At 38.1% G+C, this 23,069-nt stretch overlaps 1 protein-coding gene across 5 annotated transcripts in view; it reads right to left on the reverse strand.

Annotated features, from left to right (window-relative positions):
- Window positions 1-8,186: 8,186 nt before the first annotated feature.
- MAPK10 (mitogen-activated protein kinase 10) overlaps window positions 8,187-23,069 on the reverse strand; it is a 302,211-nt gene continuing 287,328 nt past the window's right edge. For 3 of the 5 annotated variants that reach the window (XM_036279760.1, XM_036279770.1, XM_036279766.1), the window contains exons 12-14: window positions 22,574-22,637; window positions 20,713-20,790; window positions 8,383-9,281 (exon numbers count right to left, since the gene is read on the reverse strand). In XM_036279760.1, the coding sequence (XP_036135653.1) occupies window positions 9,139-9,281; window positions 20,713-20,790; window positions 22,574-22,637 (285 nt within the window). In that variant the 3' untranslated portion in view covers window positions 8,383-9,138. Of the gene's footprint in view, window positions 9,287-20,712; window positions 20,791-22,573; window positions 22,638-23,069 lie in introns of all 5 variants that reach the window. The other 2 variants (XM_036279780.1, XM_036279773.1) reach the window with 2 other exon arrangements.

Raw genomic sequence — 23,069 nt, forward strand, 5'->3', positions numbered from 1 at the left:
TACGGGAGCAGTGTTCCAGTTGCCCAGCCCCTCACTTTGGAAATCCTTGATTCACTTGGCTCCCAGGACAGCACAACGTCTGGTTTTTCTCGCCTCACTGGGCATTGCTTCGATAACCTCCAGTTTTCTGTCTTCTATATGCCGGAGTGAGACGGGCCTTCTTTTTGGGCTCTTCTTCTTTTCTCTCTACACTCAGTTCCTTGGTGGCTTCAAACACGCTCTCGGTTTTAAATAGCACTTATAACCACTCTCACATTTATTTCTTAACTGCAGCCTAGTAGACATTCCTGCTTCTTCACTGGTATATCTAATAAACATCGCCAACTGACAGTCCACAAAAAGCATGCTTTTCTTCCCAAATAATCTCCTAACCCCTTGTTCCCCATTTCACTGTCATTTGCCTCATGGCTTATATATATGTATATATTTTAAAAATCTGAGTCATGCCTTATTTTTTTCTTTTTTATCACATATCAATCCATTGGCAGATCTTGTCCTTCACAATATATCCGTAACCTATTTTAAATCTAACCCTTTCTCAGCACCTCCACTTCCTTGTCCAGCCCACCACACCTTTCTAGACTGCTATCCCTTACTCTGGACTCTGTGTTTCCATTCTTATCTTTCTTCCTAATATCCTCTCTCCACTCAGCAGCCAAAGGGATCCTTTTAAAAAGAAAATTTGGATTACGTTACTATCCTGCTCACATCCATTCATCATCATCCCATATTTAGAAAAAAGTCCCAAGATCTTGACATACTCTGCCCCCTGCCTCTCTTTCCAATTTCATTTACTATCCCACTTTCTCTTGTGCATTCTCCTTCATCCATAAGACTCTGCCATTCCTATATACAAGCAAGCTCTTACTCCAGGGCCCTTGCATTTCCTTTTCCCTCAGTCTGAAATGCTCCTCCTCAGATAGTGGTGTGGCTCACTCCCTTACTTTATTTGGGTCTCTGCTCCAACATCACCTCTTCTGAGAGGCCTGCCCTGGGTATTCCTGTCTAAACAGCAGCCTTTATCACATTGTATCCTTTTAACCAGCTCTGTCTTCTTAGTGCTTCCCATTAGCCCACTCCCCTATCGGAATGGAGAATACACAAAGGCAGGAAGGTTGCCGGAATTCATCTGGTTGGAAGACTGAAACAGTCAACCATATGTGTGGCATGAATCAATTTGTGGCATGAGTGTATGTTTACAGTTCAATGTCAGATTTCTGGTTCAGATGTTCAGGGATGTTCTGAGTTGGATCTTTTAACAGAAAATAATAAATGACTGCATTTTACCTTATGTTATTTTAGGGCTCCACTCATCATCCACAGACTGAATACAGTTCAGAGATTTTGCTTAATATGATAGTGTCACTGCAGAGAGACTCCAGTATCCATTGTGATGTTTGCTGATTTGGAGATTGTGATGCTAGAAATATGAGCCTTGAACTCAGTATCCAGGCCCAAAGGCTCTCAGAGGAAACATATATCAAAAATAAACTTTATGTAATGCAGAAAAGAAACACCCATGTTGTTTGGCTGTTGTTATTATTGTTTTTAGCCTCTAAACGTTTTTACCTATTTTTTCTAGATATTGTAGGTCACTGTTAAGGTCTAAATATGTCAAGACATTTCTCTCTTTATCTGTGGACTGCCATTTGTTTAAAACAGACCAAAAGGTAGCACTCTACCTTTAATTAAAAGAGCAATAGTAAAGAAACATATATTTTCTCATTGAGTTCATGCAGGCCTACTTGTATTTTTCATCTCCATGCTATTTTTTAAAATAAATTGTAACAATGGTTTTATCTCCTCAATTGTCATGGAAAATATCTAAAATTCTCTTATACTAATTCATTAAGTGCACTTATATATAATTAGACAAAATGATTACATTGAAAGAAGCAGATTTCTTGTTTCATTGTTTTAAGGGAATAAAAATGGACTCTTTTAAGTCACATCACTACCTAGATCACATCATTATTTTAAAAGAAAGTAAGTGAGATATAGATGTTTTAATTTAACTACTTATTTTTATTTTTTAAAATTATTTTTCTTTATTGATTTTAGAGAGAGAAGAATGGAGAGGGAGAGAGAAATAGAAACATCAATGAGAGAGAACATCGATTAGCCGCCTCCTGCATGCCCCCCACTGGGGGTCGGGCCTACAACATGGGCATGTGCCTTGACCGGGAATCGAACCAGCGACCTCTTGGTTCATGGGGTGATGCTCAACCACTGAGTCACACTGGCCGGGCAACCACTTATTTTAAACTGAAAGATTTATTTACTCTAAAACTGTAAGGAAAAGGACTATGTTGTATTTATCTCCTACCTAGCGCAGATAGATAGATGTTCGACAAATGTTTTGAAGTGAATGAATGTATTACTTAAGATTGTCACTCAGATTCATCACCATTATCCTCCCTTTACCCTCTCCCACCTCCCCCTAACCCCTTCCTTCTGGCAATCACCATCCTGCTGTGTGTGTCCATAAGGTTAAATGGGAGCTAAATGGTGCTGGAAGGGGTGTTGAACACACAATACAATATACAGATGATATATTATAGACTTGTCTACCTGAAAACTATATAATTTTGTTAATCAATTTCACCCAAATAAATTCAATTACATTTTTTAAAAAAAGAATGTAGCTCAGAAATTAAACTAGAAATTCGAAGCAGTCTTCTTAGAGCTTGATTTGCACCAAACCCAAGTTTGCAATATATTCACATTAAGAAAAAAGCAATTGCTGCCCAGAAGCCTTCCTTTTATAAAAGAAATATTTTAATATTACTAGTTCCCTCTGTCCATGTAAAATATATTTGGATTAGAAAAACTGCTTCTGTACATAATAATTATTCAGACAGTATTTTCACAAATGTGAATGTAAAAGTGTTAATGGAAAGCAAATTATGTATGAGAACTTTTTCCAGGAAAAGTGTGAAGAGTTTTTAAAATGAATAATATTTTGCAGTTGCTTTTTAAGCTACAAATAATCTGCACTATGAGTAAACAGAAAGATTCCCGACAAGATCCAGGGAAGAACAGTACCCAAAGTTCAGTGACAAGGGGGTGAAACTACCCACTGCATAGAGTAAAAGTTGAATTTTTCTAAGTTGCATTTCAGACTTATTTTATGTTGTTTTACACCAGGATAAGCATTTCTTGAAAGCAAGAAATAAGTGACATAGAGAGGGTGGTAAATTCCAAAGGGGCATTTGACTCTCATTGGTGCACGTCATCAAATTTCATGTGCTTGAGAAATGAACTTCTCTACAGCGTGTTTCCGGTAACTAAATCGGAACACGCTGATCTAAAAGGTTGAGCAGATGCAGTTCAGTCTGGAGCGGACGGGGATGACCTACAGTGCTCCCCTGCATGAAGCGATCTGGCGTGGTAAGATTCTCAGTGTGGTTCACTACTTGGCAAATGTCTTCCAAGCATGCCTTTCAAAACCTTTGGAGGAAGGTATGTTACAGGTACAAAACACCAGTCTGAAGAATTCGTAATGTCCACCCTGCTGCTTTGTGTTCAACCAGTGATGTTATTGAGCAAACAGAATCATCCTTCTAATAGCTACAGGAAAGGTAGTTTTAAAGACTCCTTATTTTCTCTTCACTGAAAAATGAGTTAAAATTACCCAGATATTTAGTAACCTTTTATGGTACCTGGTATGTATCAATAACTCCTTTCTCTCCACGAATAATATTGTAGAAGGCAATTTCCCTTCTTAATATTGTGGGTCTTTTCAAGTAGCTTTACTTGACCACTGTTAAACTTATTTTATTAAGAAAGTAAAGATTTGTGGTTTAAATTAAAATAGAAGCGATGCCAGAGATAACAAAAGGTTTTGGTTTCTACTTTCCTTATAAATATAAGGATAAATTGTGTTAATTTAAAACAATGGGTATGTTTATCTTCCAGATTTTCTAATAGTTAATTGGTTAAGTGAAATGTTTTATTTATAGAAATAGAAAGGCAATTCCTTGACATTGTTCAGATACTTCCAGCTAAATTAACACAGGCTCAGTGACCTCCTTATCAAACCACAAAATTTTAATTCACCAAGGAGTTTGAGATAGTAAGTTGGCTACTATATGGAAAAGGAAACATTTTGCCTTCTCTGTTGGGTAGTAATTAAACTGATTAGAAATTCTGATAAAATAACTGAGGATATTTAAGCCTATTCTACTCACCTCTAATGCTCCCAGAAAATAATTTTTCTCCCGTCACTGATTTTATACATTTAAGGAAACTTACTGAATTGCAGATACACAATTAATATTCCCAAACCAAAATGAAGGTCATTTTGAGAAGAAACAAATCTCATATGAAAACACAACCTTCTACATGGTCACATACACACCACACACACATTACCCATAGTGAGAAAGTAGGTCATTTCTTCTTTATTCCCGGCAGAGTTGGACCACGCTAGGAAACCATGTGAGATGCTTCAAGACATGAAAACCAAGACAACAGGCAGAACGACAGCCACTGACAACAGCAAACTCCAACAAAGGCTGAGTATAGATTTGGTTTTATGTTAAGAGCAGCAGATTTGCTGTGGTTTTTAATAATTCGTAAGAAACAGAAATCACAATATATTAACTCAGTATCCACCTACAAAGAGTCCCAAAAGCCAAAGTACTCCCCCATTTGCCCTCTTGTTCCACCAACATTTTGAGAACATGGGGGGAAAAATGTAGAAATAAAAAAGAGACTGAGAAAGAACACAGAAATGAATTAAATAATTTCAAACCCATATTAAACATCACTGAGATCTCATTTGATCCATGAGGCTAACTTTTAGTTCTCACCATTAAGACCTTGCAAAGAAACTGGATGTGCCTTGTTTTGCCTCCAAGCTTGATCTAGAGCTGGAAGGGTGAGACGTGTGACTGTGTGGGTGCTCGACGTCCATTTGATCAACACTGACACAGGACAGTCCTTGTCATTGGCAATAGTCTGGGGAGTCCAATCATGCAGACAACAAGCAGGTGCAAGTTGGGTCTTGTTGCGAGATAGACATGGCAAGGTGAAGAGTAGAAAGCTACATAAAGGTTGGGAGACTTGTTTCTATTAGGATATACTGGCCATTTGTCCCACAGAATGAAAAGTTAGATGTACAGAAGTCCATGTATAAACAGAGGTCTTCCATTCCAGCTTGACTGACCAAGGAAATGGGTTAAAGTAAACCATTTCAGACAGTAAATGGACTAAGTGCCAAAAGAAAGAATAAAGTCAAATCTTATATCTTAATCACATGGAAAATAACTAATATAACTATTTACATTATAACTTGTTCGTTGTTTTTACAGGAAGGAGTTTTCCTGATGGTTTAATATCCATGGGAAACGTTGGATTCTCACAATTAAAATGTGGGGTGGGGCACGGGAGTGGGGGAGGATTGTGAGAGGGGGGAGGAATTTATCTTTAGACCCAAAGTGGTTGGGTCCACAGATTCTTAGATCAATTTTATTTATTTCTCTGAGCTGTCCAAGATAGCTTTTTCAGCAAAGCTGGATGATAACATTCTTATAGAATGCACTGCTTTCAAGATTTAGATTGTCATATGTTAAAATAATAAAAAAGAAATGGGTTTTGTACAGTTTAGATTTTGCAGTGACTAAAATTTTAAAGTGAGTTTTGCTTCCACCCAACCAGGTCATAAAAAGATTTATGTATTTTTGTTTATTCCATTTGTCAGGGCGTATTTTCTGATTTACCATTAAGCTGTTTCAGGATCCTTAGGTCATATTTTTCTGATACTGATATGAGACTGAGGAAAACAATCCTGCCCCTCGGCCCTCAATGAAATAGCTCACTCCAGTCGGAAGGAACTGGTCCAGGCCCGGGTCTACTCGTGGCCTATGTTCCCACAAAGCTCAGTCATCAGATTCTTGAAGAGGTGAGATCACTATCAGTTCTTATCCTGCAAGAAGAAATCTGGTTGTAAGGCCAACATATCTTTTTTAAAAAAATGAACAGACTGACTCACAAAATTCATATAAAAATATCAGTGTGGTTGTGGATTTTGTCAAACTCTCCCAACAACTGAATCCCTCCTGCAGGTGGGCACACAGCCATCCTTCCTACAAAACACAGCAAAGCATGTCACAAAGGGTCGCTGCAAAGCCAGCACCCTGCAGGAAGTGACAGGGGCTAGTTCTGGCAGAGTGCCAGCCATACGTTGGGGAGTGAGCCCCACCCACAGGAAGCACCTTCACTTTCTGCAGGGACATAGTCCACGTGACTTTCCCTGGCTAAGAAGCAAGAGAGTCCTTTGGAAGTTACAGGTGACTATATAGGAAAAAAATTTTTAAGGGGAAAAAAGTCTTAATGCGGAACATAATATATTTTGTAAATTTGAGAACAACATAACCACCTCCTGAAAATATTATAATAAAGTAGACCCGAGATCATGAAGGGCTGGTGGGCTTTTGAAATAATTATCTTTGTTGTCACACCACCTTTCTTGCTTTGACGACAGTAAAATTAATCCTGGAAGCAGTCAGGAAGCCAAACTCTTAGTTCTGCTTGGACAAGACACTTCAATCTGAGGGATTTCATCCATGCTTGTTTGTCCATAAGGGAGATCAGGCTGAAGGCAATCGGCTCCTAAGAGCCGGACAACAGGGGGATCAGATAGTAGAGTTTAGGGGAGGTAGTAACAGCAGAGGAGGGACAGTACCTAGTTCTTGCCTGGTTTAATCTGAGCAAAAAAAAATCACCACTTCTGCACACATAAGAGATCGTCTAACTGCCAAGCACTTCTAAGATGCTGGCTAGAGATCTCCTTCTGTCTTTTGATGTCATTTTGTAGCTGATGAAACTCCCCTCACAAGTCACCCTCTTTCAGAATTGCTTACTCTCTGCACGTAACCGCGGGTGCTGGGAAGTCGGGAGAAGAGGCCACAGGGGAAGCAAGGGAAGAACACAGGAGGAAGTGAAGACTCATGGGTCCCAAGAAGAAAAAGTTTGGGATTTTTTTAAATCGTTGGGGGTGGGGGTGGGGGATTGTGACAGAAGGAAAAATGAGAGAGCTTTTTAAAAATCAGGTTGTCTGCAATATTAACCAAAAACAATGGCAGCAAGACAGAGAAGCCGGGCTACTCTTATTCTAGAGAGAAGCTGCAAAGTCCAATGTATTTTTCTCCCCATTTTAAACAAATGACCTCCTGCGATGACTCCTACCGTCTGAAAAATCCCACCAATAGCAGCATTGCTCACGTGGTGATGGAGGGGTGACTCTCTCGCTTGAAAAGAGACAATGCTTCCTTCTTGTGTTTAAGGCGGCTTTCCGAGCACTGGCATTCTTGTTTGCTCTAGTTCTGAAGAGGTCCCATTTGCTGGCCATATCGCTCCCATCCCCCGTCTAGTTCATGTGTCCCATCTCTTTGTCAGGTGAAATATCAGCACATTGGTAAGCAGCAAAATGTGAGGGGTGCCTCCACCCAGTCTCCGGTATTGCTGAGAAGTTGCCCTGGTCCTGCCTTGCGGGTCACCAAGATGCTTCCTTAGGCGCTCAGGAAGCACTTTGATTGTATGTGAGCTACACTCGAGTGATTCTGCTGAACACTGACATAAATGCTTCATGGTTTTAAGACAAACTCATATTGCTAGCTAAAGCTGTTTAGCAGCAGTAACTTGTGTGTGGAGTTATTGCTCTCATGTCAACTGCGGTACTAAACTCGAATTAGCAGCCCTTCGTGGATGGTTCAAGTCAATGAAAATAAGTAAAAAATGAAACATCAGCCATATTAAGGAATCAGGGAAACTCCTTAGAAATAATAACGTCGGTGGAAATGTTTTCCAATGCTAACCTGAGGATCACCCTGTGCTTTGGGTTTTTTGTCTGTTTGTTTTTGTTTTTTTATGTAACTGTTATTATTTTTAAACTCCAGGAGAGGAAAGTAATATTTCTTTTCAAAGTAGAACCTTGACAAAGTATAAACCTGGGAAGTAACACACTCACGGAAGACACGATCTACAGTGTGAAGATGGTCTAACTGGGCACATTTGCAGAGGGACAGCACATGGAGGCCTGCCCGGCCCAGGGCGTGACTCTGTGATCAGACATGTGCACAACACCCCTGCCTCGCTGCCTGCCACGCTCTGTCCAGGTGTGACTTATAATTTGTGAATGGCAGATGGGGTCTACTCTCTAAAATATTGATGTTGGAGTCTCCTCATATCTGGGCAATAATCTCCTCTAGGTCTTCATACTGCAACACTGCCCTAGTCAATCCTACATTGTCAGGGACAAGACCCTCAGCTGTGATTCTCACCTTCCTTTGAAAGGCCAAACGATTTAGTGCCTGGACACTGTTACCCCCCTCCCGCTCCAACAATGTACATAAGCATCACATATGTTCTTTCTACAAATTGGTATACAGGTGCCATTTAATCAGTTCAAATTTGGAAAACTACATCCTCAAGGGTCCGAGAGAGCTCACTCCCCCCACACGTCTCCCCTTTACATGTTTTCTTATAAGACATACAGCTTAATCAATTAACAAACTAAACAGCTTATATATTGGTATTATATTACAGATGGGTTTATGTCGGTAATAGATCACATGAAATGGACCATGTGGTACCCCAGTGCATGACGTCTTGGTAGAGCTCCGAGGACACTGACAGGAGCATCTCTAAGTAAGTGCTGTGTGAATACAGACACATGCGGATCTGTATCTACATCCATCTGACTAGGCCGAAAGGAGCAGGTAGATGCAAGATAGAGACACACACATGCTGGATGGGGCCACTGCACGCCTTGTCATGCCATTTGAAAGGGCAGGAACAGGTCGCTGGTTTTGCAGCCATTCAAGTTACACTTTATGGAAAAGGCTCCTCTAATTGTGTTTGATTTGCTTTCTGTAGTAAGCATCATTGGAAGAAGACCAAAGCAAGAGCAACTAGAAGTTAAATATACATTTGGCTTAGCTACAGTATAGAATTCTGGACAAGAAGCAGGCTGAAAGATTTGTTTCGACTTTAGGCTTGGATTCCCTCCCTTGCAATTTTCTTGTCGTTGCGTGTCTGCACTTGTGCGTGTGGGTGAGGGTCTGTGCGTGTGGGTGTGTGTGTTCTATCACATCATCTCCTGAAGAACGCTGGGTTTCGCAGGCAGGCGGCTAGTCACCTGCAACAACCCAGGGGTCCGGCCGAGGCTTCCAGGCTGCTGTCAGTGTCGGATGCCAGGGTCTGGTCGGTGGACATGGAGGAGATGTCGTTGACGGACGAGGATGGAGGGAGACTCTCACTGCTGTTCACTGCTGCACCTGTGCTAAGAAAATGAAGACCAACATGACTAAATCTGGAACTAGACTCAATGTCACTCAGGATGCAGGCCTGGGCAGATATAATAGGGGACAGCTAGTCCATCATTCATTTGACAAGCCCTCATAGGAAAACTAATACAAGGCACCATATTAGATGGTGAAAATGAAGACATGACAACGCAGAGTCCTGGCCACAGGTTACTCACAGACTAGGGCGGTAGTTAGCAAATCTCACTTTACCTTAGAAATCACTTTACCTTTTAAGTGTAATGCATTTAAAAGAAAAAAGAAAAAGCACCAAAAACCCTCGTCATTCCCCACACCTCCAATACAGTAATATAATTGGCCTTGGATGGAGCCAAGGCATTTTCCTTTTTAAAAACTTCCCAGGACTGTGCAGTCAAGGGTTGAAGACAGCTGTTCTACGGAGGGGCAGGTAAGCAAAGCCTTGTCATGTAATGATCAGAGCCTAGATCTGAACCTAGATGTTCTTTTTATTTTTTTATTTTATTTTTTTATCCTCACCCGAGGACATTTTTCCATTTTTTGTACAGACAGAGTGGGAGGGAGAGAGAGGAAGAGAGAGAGTGAGAAACATCGATGTGAAAGGGACACATCGAGTGGCTGCCATCCGCACGACCAACTAGGGCCGGGGACAAACTGCAACCAAGGTACATGCCCTTAGCGGGAACCGAACCGGGTCTCTCCGGACCGCAGGCGGGCGCTCTAACCGCTGAGCCAAACCGGCCAGGGCTAGATGTTCTTTTTAATCCTCACCCGAGGACATTTTTTTCCCCCCAATATTTTGTTCCGATAGTGTGGGAGGGAGAGAGAGAGAGAGAAACATCGACGTGAAAGGGACACATCTACTGGTTGCCACCCACATGACCCCACCAGGGCCCTTAGCGGGAACCGAACCCGGGTCTCCCTGGACCACAGGCTGATGCTCTAACCGCGGAGCCAAACCGGTCAGGGCTGAACCTAGATGTTTTTATTGCAGGAAGCTTTTAAAACAAACACATGTCAGGGTCCTATCCCAGAAATGTGGGCTGAGGTGAAACACAGAAATCTGAATTGCTGGAGAACTACAGCTCTAGAGAAAGGAAGGTATGTTAAGTAAATATTATTATATAGTCATTAACAGGACATCAAATTTAAAATCCATATAGAAAAGCCAAGTAGGACTCTTGATGAAAACTACGATAGACCGAAGGGAAAAAATAACAGAGGAAGCCAGAGCACACTTCTGACTGTGTGTTTACTTTCCTGCAACCTTGCTCGCCTGGGAATCTACAAAAAAGAACTCTGAATTATTAACGTAGAATAATTTGCAAAAATTCTCTTATTTATCTGCTATGTAGGAATCTCATGATTTTGAATCTCCAAGAAGAAAATTGCTCATGGTAATCTCTCAGTAAATACTTGCTGAGCTATAACTTTGAGAACTACGCCCTGGCCGGTTTGGCTCAGCGGTTAGAGCGTCGGCCTGCGGTCCGGAGAGACCAGGGTTCGGTTCCCGCTAAGGGCATGTACCTTGATTGCAGTTTGTCCCCAGCCCTGGTTGGGTCGTGTGGGTGGCAGCCACTCGATGTGTCGCTTTCACATTGATGTTTCTCTCTCTCTCTCTCCCTCTCACTCTATCTGAACCAAATATCAAAAAAAATGTCCTCGGGTGAGGATAAAAAAAAAAAAAAAAAAAAGAGAACTACAAAGGAAAGATGAACCAGAGGCATTACAAGATATAATTAAACCATAGCACCCTGAAAAGAGTTGATTCACTTTTTCTCTTTATATATTCTTTATACGGAAGCAATATGAGTGACCCAACATACACTTTGTGAAATGGTTTGCTATTTAAAACACCCGCATCTAATCATCTAATAAAATAAGAAATGAAGAATTGTCGTGAAAAGTGTATCTTATTTGAGCAAATAAAATGTGCTAGATACATTTGGTAAAAATCAAAATAAAAATCCAAAATAGGTTACAGTAGTATTATCACTTAAATCTAGTAAATCAGAAAAAAATAGAGTCTAATGAACTGGAGAAGGTAATACCATCTGTTTGTTCCTGGAGTAGACATTTCCTGATTGTAGAACAATTGTGATTAAAATTGTGAAAGTATCTGGAGAGGACCCATACACCTAAACCAAGACAGATTATATGCATTCTATATGTATTTAAAATTTTATTTGTTGAATATATGTACACAACACACACACACACACACACAGTAAATTATGGAAAATGTGAAAAAACACAGAAAAACGATAATATGCACTGATCATCATTTTAATGATAGGAACTATTAAACTTGGTATTTCTTTATTGTCTTTTTGCTAGGAACTTTCTTTAATTGCAATTATTTAATATATATTCTTTTGTAACATGATATTTCTATATGAAGAATGGTTTATATACTTTTCATGTTCTTTAAATCCTTAGAAGTATCAATACCTGCCAATGTTAAATGTCTTTAGATTTTTTTAAACTCTCTTATAAATAATTACTCTCATTATCAGAACATTGTGTAATGCAGTTATCTGGTTTCAATTTACTCAAACTATACTTAATTATATCCCTTAAAGACATGGTGCAGAGTTAGTTCATTTCCTCTCGTGACATTGACTACATTTCACATACTAGCAGACAACCCTTGATTCCTTTACGTCTCCCAAATGCCCAGCTGTGTTTTCCCCCTGATTCTGGATTAAATTATACTAACATCCTCATGTTCTTTCATAAGCTTCAGCCTCTAATAATTTGCATCACTATAATGTACTTGTCAGAACTGTCTCCAATTTTTCCACATCCTTATTAAAGGATAGATATTAAAACTAGACACAGAACTCTAAGAAAGACTCCATCAGTTGTGGGCTGACAGAGAGATTGCTCTGGTCTTACTGTCCATTGATCCCTTGGATGGCTTTTGAATCATGGTGCTACAGTTTAGATTTAGTTTTAACTTGAAATACAAAACATTGACCTTTTTGTAATAGCTTTATTGAGATATAATCCACAAATTTGTTCAATTCAGTGGTTTTGGGGATATTCACAAAGTTGCGCAACTATCATCACAATCAATTTTGTAGTGTTTGCACCATTCCAAAAGAAAACTCTGTATTCTCTTTCCTATTTACCCCCTAGCCCAAGGCACTACTGAACCTACTTTCTGTCTTTCTAAAACTGCCTATTCTAGGTATAGCATATAAATGGAATCATACACTGTGTGATCGTTTGTGACTGGCTTCTTTCACTTAGCATAATGTTTTCAAGGTTCATTGATGCTGTAGCATGCATGCATCAGTACGTCAATCTTTTTATGGCCAAATAATATTCCATCGTATGAATACATCACGTTTGTTCATTTTTTAGCTAATGGGCACTTGATAGATAATTTAGGTTGTTTCTAGTTTTGGGCTATGAATAATGTTGTTAGAAACATTCATGTACAGGTCTTATTCCTAAGCTTGGAATAGTGTAACTCTGTTTAATATGTGAGGAACTGCTAAACTGCTTTTCAAAGTGGCTGTACCAGTTTACATTCCCACCAGCAGTGTGCGAGGGCTCCGATTTCTCCCTGCCCTTGTCAATACTTACTCTCTGTCTTTTTTATTATAGCCATCCAAGTGTATGCAAAATGGTGTCTCACTGTGGTTTGGTCTGCCTTTGCCTAACAGCTAATGATGTTGAGCATCTTTTCATGTGCTTGTTACCCATTTGTGTATCTTCTTTGCAGAAATATTTATTTAGATCCTTTGGCTTTTTAAAAATTGTTATTTTCTTTTTATTACTGAGCTGTAAAAGTCTTTATATATTCTGAATAAAAGTCCCTTATCGTATAATATTTTTCACTTTCTTGATGGTGTCCTTTGAAGCACAGGTGTGTTTCATTTTGATGAAGCTGGATTTATCTATCCTTTCCTTTTGTTAGGTGAGCTTTTAGCCATGCCTGAAAGAAAATGAAAACATTTCCTGACCCAAGATCATAAAGATTTGCTCCTATATTTTCTCACTCTTATATTTTAACTCTTACACTTAAGTCTATGATCCATTTTTAGTTCTTTTTTTTTTTTTTTTTTTTTTTGTATAGGGCCAGCTAGTTGTCTAGCACCATTTATTGAAAAGACTATTTCTTGTCTATGAAATTGTCTTCATATCCTTGTTAAAAATCAATTGACCATAAATGTAAGAATTTCTGGACTCTCAATTCTATCTCATTGACCTAACTATATGTGTATCTCATGCAAATACCACACAGTCTTGAATACTGCAATTTTGATATCAGGAGGCGTAAAGCATCCAACTGTGTTCTTTTTTGAGATCATTTAGGCTGTTCTGGGTCCCATGCACGGAATTTTAAAAACAGATTATCACCCAGCCAGTGTGGCTCAGTGGATTGAGTGGTGTCCCATGGACTGAGAGGTCCCGGTTCAGTTCCCAGTGAGGGCACATGCCTGGGTTGCAGGCTTGATCCCCAGTAGGGAGTGTGCAAAAGGCAGCCGATCGATATTTCTATCTCACATTGATGTTTTTCTCTCTCTCTCTTCCTCTCATTCTAAAAAGTCAATAAAAATATTTTTTTTAAAAAGAGATCGTCAATTTCTGCAAAAAAGGAAGCTGTGATTTTGATAGGTATTGTGCTTAATCTACAGATCAATTTGGACAGTATTTTCACCTAACAATATTACATCTTTTAATCAATGAACAATGACATGTCTTTATTTATATCTTTAATTTCTTTCAACAATGTTTTATATTTTTCAGAGTAAAAACTTGCACTTCTTTTGTTAAATTTATTCTTAAGTATTTTATTCTTTTTGATGCTATTATAAATGGAATTGTTTTCTATTCAATGCTAGTAGATAGAAATACAACTGATTTAATGAAAAGGAAGCTTCAGTATCAGTGGACTGGAAACTAAATAGGCCAAAGATGACATATACATCTCATGAATATTATAATTATTCACTAAAACACCCATGTAACCAAGAAGATGTTTGCTAGTGTGCTTTATTTAAACCATGACAAAATAAGTGATTTGGAAGTTTTAATATGAAGTCTCATAATAAGGCAAACCAAAAAGTATTTTAAAATATCTCTGCATAATAGTCCTGGTCTTCTCTTGAGATGGGCTTTTCTCCTTAACCAAAAGTTGCTGATGATGTGGGCCTGTTCTAACTGTCACAGTTAAAGCTGAGTACTGACTCAAACAAAGGTTTGATATGACTTAACTGAGATAAGGCTCCTTGATAAGAATACAAGGTGATGTTTACACATAAACACAAGCCCACAACAATGGCAGCTAGAGAAATTATACAAAGAACCTTGGGAAAATTTTCTTAGAAAAAAACCCCCCACAAATTTACATCTATAAATAATATTGAATGAAGGCAGCAAGAACCAAAGTAGCTTTTAATAAATTCTTCATGCACAAGGGATCACGCTGCAGGTAACGCTCAGAGAGCACACAGCGCTCCTCCTGCACCTGTTTTAATACGCAGCATGTTTTCAACACTTTTGAACTTTCTCAGTTCTATGCTCTATAAGTCATCCCATTATTATATTAGTTTTGCTACATGACCTCATGCTTATGTTTCCCTTGCTTTATTTTACTTTTTCATTATACTTCATTTCTCCTCTCTTCCTCAGTCTCTACTGTTGAGCACAGGATAAGTACTCAATTTGACAAAAAGTTTCGTTTCGTTTGTGTATACTCATCTACATAGGTTCTGTGAGAGAAAGCAAACTTCTTCCGACTATGAAATTTATTGGTTAAACTGCTACTGTTTTTGGCTAAGGGAAATTATTTTCTTTTCATTGTCTTTCTTCTCTCTCTCTCTGTTTTCATAAACAGGCTCTCTGTAACCTTTATCTTCTCTGTTGGAATGGTCCTGCCCTTTCTTTTACCCATATCGAATGTGAATTATAATTAGTGTTCAATTACTCAAAGTTCAGAATCTTTATCAACTGTACTTCTAGGGTTCCTAATTTCTTATAGCACAAATTCTTTGAGAGGTCCTTTCTTCTAATGCTTCCTCTACAAAATTCCCATGACACTTGCTTTTTGTATGGGAACACTCCTTTCTATATAGTGCTGCTGCTGGGTAACCATGTACTTTATCTAGTGGCATGGGGACTTTTGAAAGCCAATTATTAGCATCTCTTTACACTTCTGCCTTTATTGATGTCACATTTGGTAGCTTAAAATTGGTACGCCCTAGCCCTGGCCGGTTTGGCTCAGCGGTTAGAGCATCCGCCTGCGGTCCGGAGAGACCCGGGTTCGGTTCCCGCTAAGGGCATGTACCTCGGTTGCAGTTTGTCCCCGGCCCTGGTTGGTCGTGCGGGTGGCAGCCACTCGATGTGTCCCTTCACATCGATGTTTCCCTCTCTCTCTCTCTCCCTCCCACTCTATCTGTACAAAAAAATGGAAAAATGTCCTCGGGTGAGGATAAAAAAAAAAAAAAATTAAAAAAAAATTGGTACGCCCTAGAAATTGGTAAATACTATAATCAGTTCTGATTTTTTAAAGACATAGTTGTTAAATATTAACCAGTCCTCCACTATTCCATAAAAAATCTGTATGACTTCTTGTATTGCACTATAATAAATGCCTCTTGATCGTAGCCAATTCTGGCTTACTGGATAATACTTCTAAGACTGTTTTCATGTAGGCAATAAATAAACTTTGTAGAACATAAAACCAAATACCAATAGAAGAGACAAGACCTTGGCTTCCAATTGTTAATTTACTGCCAAACAGTTTATGAAAATCTCTTAAACAAAAATGAATTGAATTTGATTATAATGCCACTTGCCCAGGCTATCCCAGCAATGTGATAAATATCCCTTTCTTCTGTACTGTTTTCAGAGAAACCAGTAGAGAAGTGTCTTTAAATGTATTGCTATCAGTAAAGCATTACAATTTTTTGTCAACAAAAATGGTATTTAAAGTATTGAAATACTAATAGGGTTTTAAATCAGGAATACTAGCTACTTTAAACTTTACCAGAAAGAGAAAATTTTGGTTTTATGGAAAGAAGTAACTTATGCTAATGAAAAGTTCTTAACTGAAAGTTATCTAGCCAAAAGGTATCTATTATTTCAGAGAAAAATGTTGCTCTGCATTTTTAAAGAAAATATTTTCCTGACCTACACACACACACACACACACACACACACACACACACACACAGTAAACACAAAGAATTATAAGAAATACTAAAATGGAAAAAAAGTCACTGAAATATACTTTTTTCTCTTTCTGCATGATATTGAGCCTCAACTTGTTTGGGGCTAAGATTTTTAAATGAGAAAATAAAATTATTGGACTGGAACAGTGACTCTAATTGGAAAAACAGACTCCCATAGCATGTGAAATGGTTGGAGGAGGGGGTGTAGATTTTAATCACTTGGGGAGCTTTATCTTCAATTAGAGGTTCTGAAAAATCCCTACCCATCCTGATGGTAAGCATCCATACCTTGGTGAGTAACTGTTATTTCTGGGAGGTTTATTTCTCAGGTGGAATGGGGTGGTGAACAGACAGAGTTTTTAGATTAGATGACCTCTTATATTTGTTCGAGCTCTAACATTCCATGACAAATGCTTTCAGAAGAAAATTAATTTCTATTCATGAACTGAAATTGCCTCAGCAGTCATTACAAATCAATTCAGAGAGCAAGCAGTTGTGCTATTCTTAAAAATAAATCACTATGCAAGTGAAATCAGATTGCAAGAGGGAGTACAATTATTTATTTAAAAATATATCTGAAATTTAGACTTATTTCTTATTGATATATGACAATTCCATCAACAAATTTCAAACCTATGTATTTTCTGCAAATGCATATTTAACATCCTATTTACATTGTAAAAGCATCATTAAAACATGGTTTTTGGGTATAAAAAACTGCCTTAATTTATCCCCTTGCTGCCGAGTTCCCAGTGTTCCCATGAGTAAATACTAAGGGAGCCTATGTTTCCACCCTAGCTATTTACAAAATAAAATATGATATGCAAACAAATCATAAATAATGCAAAAAAAAAAAAAAAGCTGACATTTCAAAAGTTTTTCTTAGTAATTGCTTTCTCTTTCCAGCATAGTTTACTGCATATGTATGTACCTCGCGCGCGCGCGCGCGCACACACACACACACACACACACACACACACACACTGGCATGCCAATAAAAGTGTAATGGCTCTCCGGAGCTAAAAAAAATTCTGACCAGAATAATCTAATTTCCATGTCTTAGACCCTGCATGGTGGATTTCAAGCTTCCGACGTGAGGTCAACACACTCGTAGTTGGGAGAGAGAAGCACAGCTGGCTCAGGAGCTGGGAGAGGGGGCTGTCCTCCGGCTCTGCATTATGTGTAAAATGTCATTCTTCTCATAACAGCTATTTATATAGGATATATTTGTTCACATATACATCATATATGTATGTGTGTGCACATATATGTATGTATATGTGTGTGTGTGTGTATAAATACGATGTCTCAATTAAACAATGAATATTTTCCTTTAAAATCATGACATAAAAGACTGAACCCACAATCATTTTACTATAAATTGGTTAGGTCAGCAAAATGAAAAAATAATTATATAATGATAATTTAGAGCATGTGAATAAGGTAGATAATTTATTATTGTTACAAGGAGTCGAAATGGTTAAAAGTAGTTCAGGCTTCTCACACGTAGGCAGAGCCTCAATGACACAGTTTAGAATTAATCATTAACACATTATAAACAGGCCTGCAAAAAAAAAAAAAAATTTAGAAGCATACATTGCCCAAAATGAGTAAATCAAATAGCTACCTGACAGCAGCAAATCTTTATCGGAAGCATGAGCAAATGTCAATAGCAACACTTGATTCTCTGCTCATTTATCTTCATGGTGATTAATATGGTGCATAAATATTTACTGGCACAAGAACATACTGAATTGCAAACTGCATGAAAGCTCTGATGCTGTCTTGAATTTTGTCCTTGGAATAGCACCAAGAAACACACTGAGGGAGGACCTGGGCAGCAATTTTCAAATTAACAAATGTTTACCAAGTTACTATTATGTGCAAGGCACAGCACTTAGGCACGCCATGGTACACAAAGATGAATGCATACAGTCTTTCTTCTCAGTGAATTTATCATCACTAGGGGTAAAAAGATATTTAAAATACAGAAACTAGTAATGTCCATCAGAAAGAAAGATACTATTTTGAGCGGTTATTATGAAAAGTCTTTTGAGACAGATATGAAAAATATTTGGGGACAAGGTGGCATTTAATCAGAGAACACTTTAGAGCGGGCAGCATTCCTAAAGGCGGGAACCTAGTAATATAAGAATATAACACCCTAGAAAAGGTGCCATGTGAAAAACACCTGGGGTATATTACAGAGAGCCATCAGTGTCAGCAAGAGGTTACTGGGCTTAAATGGTAAGTGATGCAAAGCCATTGGAGAGCACTGCTCAAGGGAATTCTGGCTCAAACCTATAGCTTTCCCTGCACCCCACAGATTACATACATCCTGATTTCATATATCTTCATCGGTCTGCCATTGTCATTCTGCCGTTTTCCTCATGAATGAGTCAAAAGAAATTTCTACATGTCCTCTCTTTTTGCATAAGAACTGTGGTTTTACTGATTATAAAATTATGCTTTGATTGTATACAAACATTTAAATATTTACTAAATATTTAAAGCTTTCTTCCTTCTGGCAGACCACTGATTTCATCCCTTTAATGATTAACTGATCTCACCTGTACAATCCTCCGTCCCATTTCGCCTTCCCTGAGCTGTATGGTTTACATAAAAGGAATCGTGGAAATCAGAAGACTTTTGCAGAAGTCTTGTGCAAGTATTAAAAAGAGATTTTTGGATTTTACATCTTCAAAGATTAGCTGTTGTGGAGACCTGACCAGGGCTGAGGGGAAAATGGAAGAGAAAACAACAGAAAATGGGGTGTCCTAGAGTGGGTGGCATGATCTGAGCTCTTTGGAAAAAAGGAAAGGAGATGGATTAATTATGACTTTAATTAAGATGAATAGAAGAGACTCTGCTAAAAGTGTTCAGTCCCAGCCTGAGATGCTAAGACCATCCTTCACTGGACCCTGGTATTTGGCTTAAAGATTATAGGAAAATACGTTCTGGCCGTTATGGGAATTCCTAAGACAAGGAGTCTTTCTGCTTTAGCAGGTGGCATCTTGAGGGTATTGGATTCAGTCTTTGGGTTCCTTAATTAGCAGCAGACAGAACATGCAAATAAGTTAAACGCAACTTCTTCAGACTTAACAGCAATCTGGATGCTAGAAGCATGAATAAGGTAGGCAGACACCCCAATGACTCCCTTAACCTCCTTTGAGGAAAGGAAAGAATTGGATATTTATTCCAGTCTAGAGGTGAGAAAAACACATCATAAGTGAAATGTGTCTATTTAGGCAGCATAGTGGTTGTGGACACAAACTAGTGTTCAAAGTAGTATAAGGATGACAAATTCATTCATCCATATTATATCTTTTTTTTGTTTTTCCTGAAACAACTGAAAATTCCTGGCAAAAAGTTGTTTGTCATAGAAGAAAACCAAATCCATTTTCTTTAAATGAATCGTTTTCATCCTACATTCTTCCCAGCATGGGCTGAGAATAAGTCATTACGTTTTCTAGAACTCTTTCTACATTCTCTTAACATTCCGAACATAAATCTTAGAAAAAACATATTAGCATTAATAAGTGTAAGTTGATTATCTCAAGTAATCCTAAAACACATTAGATAGCAAAATATGTAGACAAATGTGTTAGATTCTGTAGATCACAAACCGAAAGGTGTTCCCTGTGAAGAGTTCAAACGCTGTCGTGAATGAGGAAGGTGAGGCTGGAGGGTTCCAGGCCTCCGCCCGCACGCGGTGGTGGACAGGGCATTAGGCTCCACACTTGGATGAATAACAGTTACCTTTTAAGCAGCCCATGCGAACATTTCTTCAAATTCACCATTATCTTAAAATAAGTTATAAAAGAACTCCTGTGCTAGGTCATCATAACCTGAATAGTCAGAATGAATGCCACACTGAAATTCAAACTATTACTTTCCATCAATTTTTCAACTCTTCCTTCGTCTTTTTTCCCAGAGTCACCTCTTGAATTTGTAACACCAACCTTCCCTAAAACCCAACATTAAAAACTGATTCCATTTATCCCCAAACTGGCATTCATTTTTGGCTTTTCATTAGTACAGCTACATTTATATGTTTTTATTTTGCCTCTTTTAACTAAAAAAAAAAAAAGAGGGGGGAGTAAAATTAAATTCGCGTGGGGGAAATAGTCAGGTGATGTGTGCTCCTCTGCTCTGCACGCGGTTATCGGCCACGATCCGGCTCCAGGCCCGAGAAACCGCGAGTTGGGGTTCACTGGTTATTCACTGAGAGTGAGTACCTGAAGGAGAAGGCTGGCCCTTCACGACACCATTTTTAGTCTTCTCTTCTGAATTCATTACTTCCTTGTAGATGAGTTCTGTAAGAAACAATGATCAGTGTTATAAGAAATAAATTTATTTCTCTTTAGTCCACAAAGAGAATTCCTTAGTTAATGACGAATAGTATTTTGATGGTACTGAGTGCATTAGACATCGCTGGGAGCACTTGATTCGTCTGATTTCGCATTTCCTGGCGACTGCATTGGCGCCTGGCACAGGCCGGTGCTCAGCTAAGCATTTGGCCAAATAACCCTCTGAGGAATACACAATTCACTTGTTTTCGAGTTCTTTGGCGGATTTCTAATGCATTCTAACTTCTCTCTTAAGGGTTTTGATGGCTCAGTTTCGAATATACATTTTTCTTTTATACTCTCTTCCTAAGTGCTGTCATGCTATTCTTGTAAATAAATCACTACGTTTATATACAAATCATATTCTCATGACTTCAAACTATTATTTTCCATCTCTCTCTTTTTTTTTTAACCGGCCAGGGCAATTTTTCAACTCTTTCCTCTTTTTTCGAGACTTAACTCTCGGATTTCTAAAACCAAGCTTGCCTAAAACCCAACGTTAGAAAATGATTGCATGTATTCCCAAACTGGCATCTATTTTTGGCTTTTCATTACTAGATTTCACTCATATAGTTTCATTTTGTTTTACTTTGCCCCTGTTAGCTAAAAATCATTCAGTGCTACTCATACTTGCCTTAACCTGGCTTACAATGTACTTAGCATCCTTCACAGGTACTTTCTTCCTCGTTTCTCACATTTTAGTCCATGTCCACCTTCCTCAAGTGATATTTCCATCCTGTCACTTACCTACGCAACACAAACCTCTAACAGTGCCTTCTGGTCCTTATTTAGATCAAATTAAGTCTTTTCCATCTATTATTTAATATCTTTTTTTTTTTTTATTTGATCCACTGCTTGTATTTTCTCATTTTCCATGTTCTTCCCCATGAACCCTTGACTACTGGAATCTCTTCACTATCTTTATAACACTTTTTGCTCATATCTTCCCTGTTTTTTCCTCTTTTGACCCCATTCTAGTATTTTCCTGTTTTCTTTTTCTTTCCTTTTACCAATTTATAATTATTAATTTATTCAACATAGTCCAAACATTTCACCAATTCAGATCTTCTCTTTGTTCCTTCTCATTTTGATCTAATCATTTATTCTGCTCTGCAATTAGTCATATTAGTTTATATTTACTTATTCTACTCTATAATTAGTTATATTCATTTTATTCTGTAATTAGTTATATTGGTTTATTCTTCATGGTTTCTTCCTGAGTATAATCTCTATCATGCAGTATGTGTTTGGAAAAAAATTAATTAATGTATTCACTCATTCCTTCCTACTTCAAAGGATAAATAAGCTACTTAAATACATATATTTTCTATTTAAAATTTCAAGTGCTATATATCAAGTGGATAGATTCATATATTAACTTTTATTTTCTAATGTCTAAAAATCATCTCAGACATAATTTTACCCATTTTATATGATAATGTTATGCACAAACATGAAATGTTTCATTGTGAAGTTTTCCACTGAAGTTTGCCTTCCACCATGAAAAATACTTTGATAATCAGTACTATTTTTAAAAGGGTCAGTAATTAATTCCTTCTATTCTTGAGTAAATACAATATCATTAGTAGTATGAAAAGATAGATTAAGTTTTAGGGGCTTTGAAAATGGTCTAAGAGGTTAGCAACTATAAAAGCATTTCTTACTAAGTTGTTTTAAAAGAAAAAGTCTTGAGAATACTTTTTGAGTTTCAATGAGTAAAGTGTACACTTTATGTAAGTGGTAGCGTCACCTTTCCACTCTTCAATGGTGTGTTCTCTTTCATCCAACTGCTTGTCGTATATCTGAGGTGGAGGCTGCAGAAGAAAACAGACAGTAAACTTGTGTAGTAACCAAACACGGTTCAAGTCTTACGATGCATGAGATACCTCGCTGTTTACTGACTTGGGTGATGATCAGAATCTCATATAAAATAAGGAGTAATCACAGTGGTGCAGCAGCTAAAAGTTTCCTACAAATTTATGGAGGATTCACTTACATGCCAATAGTTGTTCTGACCAAATAAGGCAGCAGAATCCAAATCCTGAGAGCTCATGTACCCAAACGTTCTGATTCCAAACCCAAGCCCAGGCAACTAAGAGCCAGTATTTTTTTTTTTAAAGCAAGACACTTCATTACAAGAACCCAGAAGCTGATGTCAACCATTCACTTGCTCTGTAACAGAACCTTACTAAAACTATCCCAGACTGATGAGATTTTGTCCCATTTCAGACCCTCCTGAAGAAGAG

The sequence above is a fragment of the Molossus molossus genome, unplaced genomic scaffold, assembly GCF_014108415.1.
Source record: "Molossus molossus isolate mMolMol1 unplaced genomic scaffold, mMolMol1.p scaffold_m16_p_1, whole genome shotgun sequence".
Taxonomy (NCBI): Eukaryota; Metazoa; Chordata; class Mammalia; order Chiroptera; family Molossidae; genus Molossus; species Molossus molossus.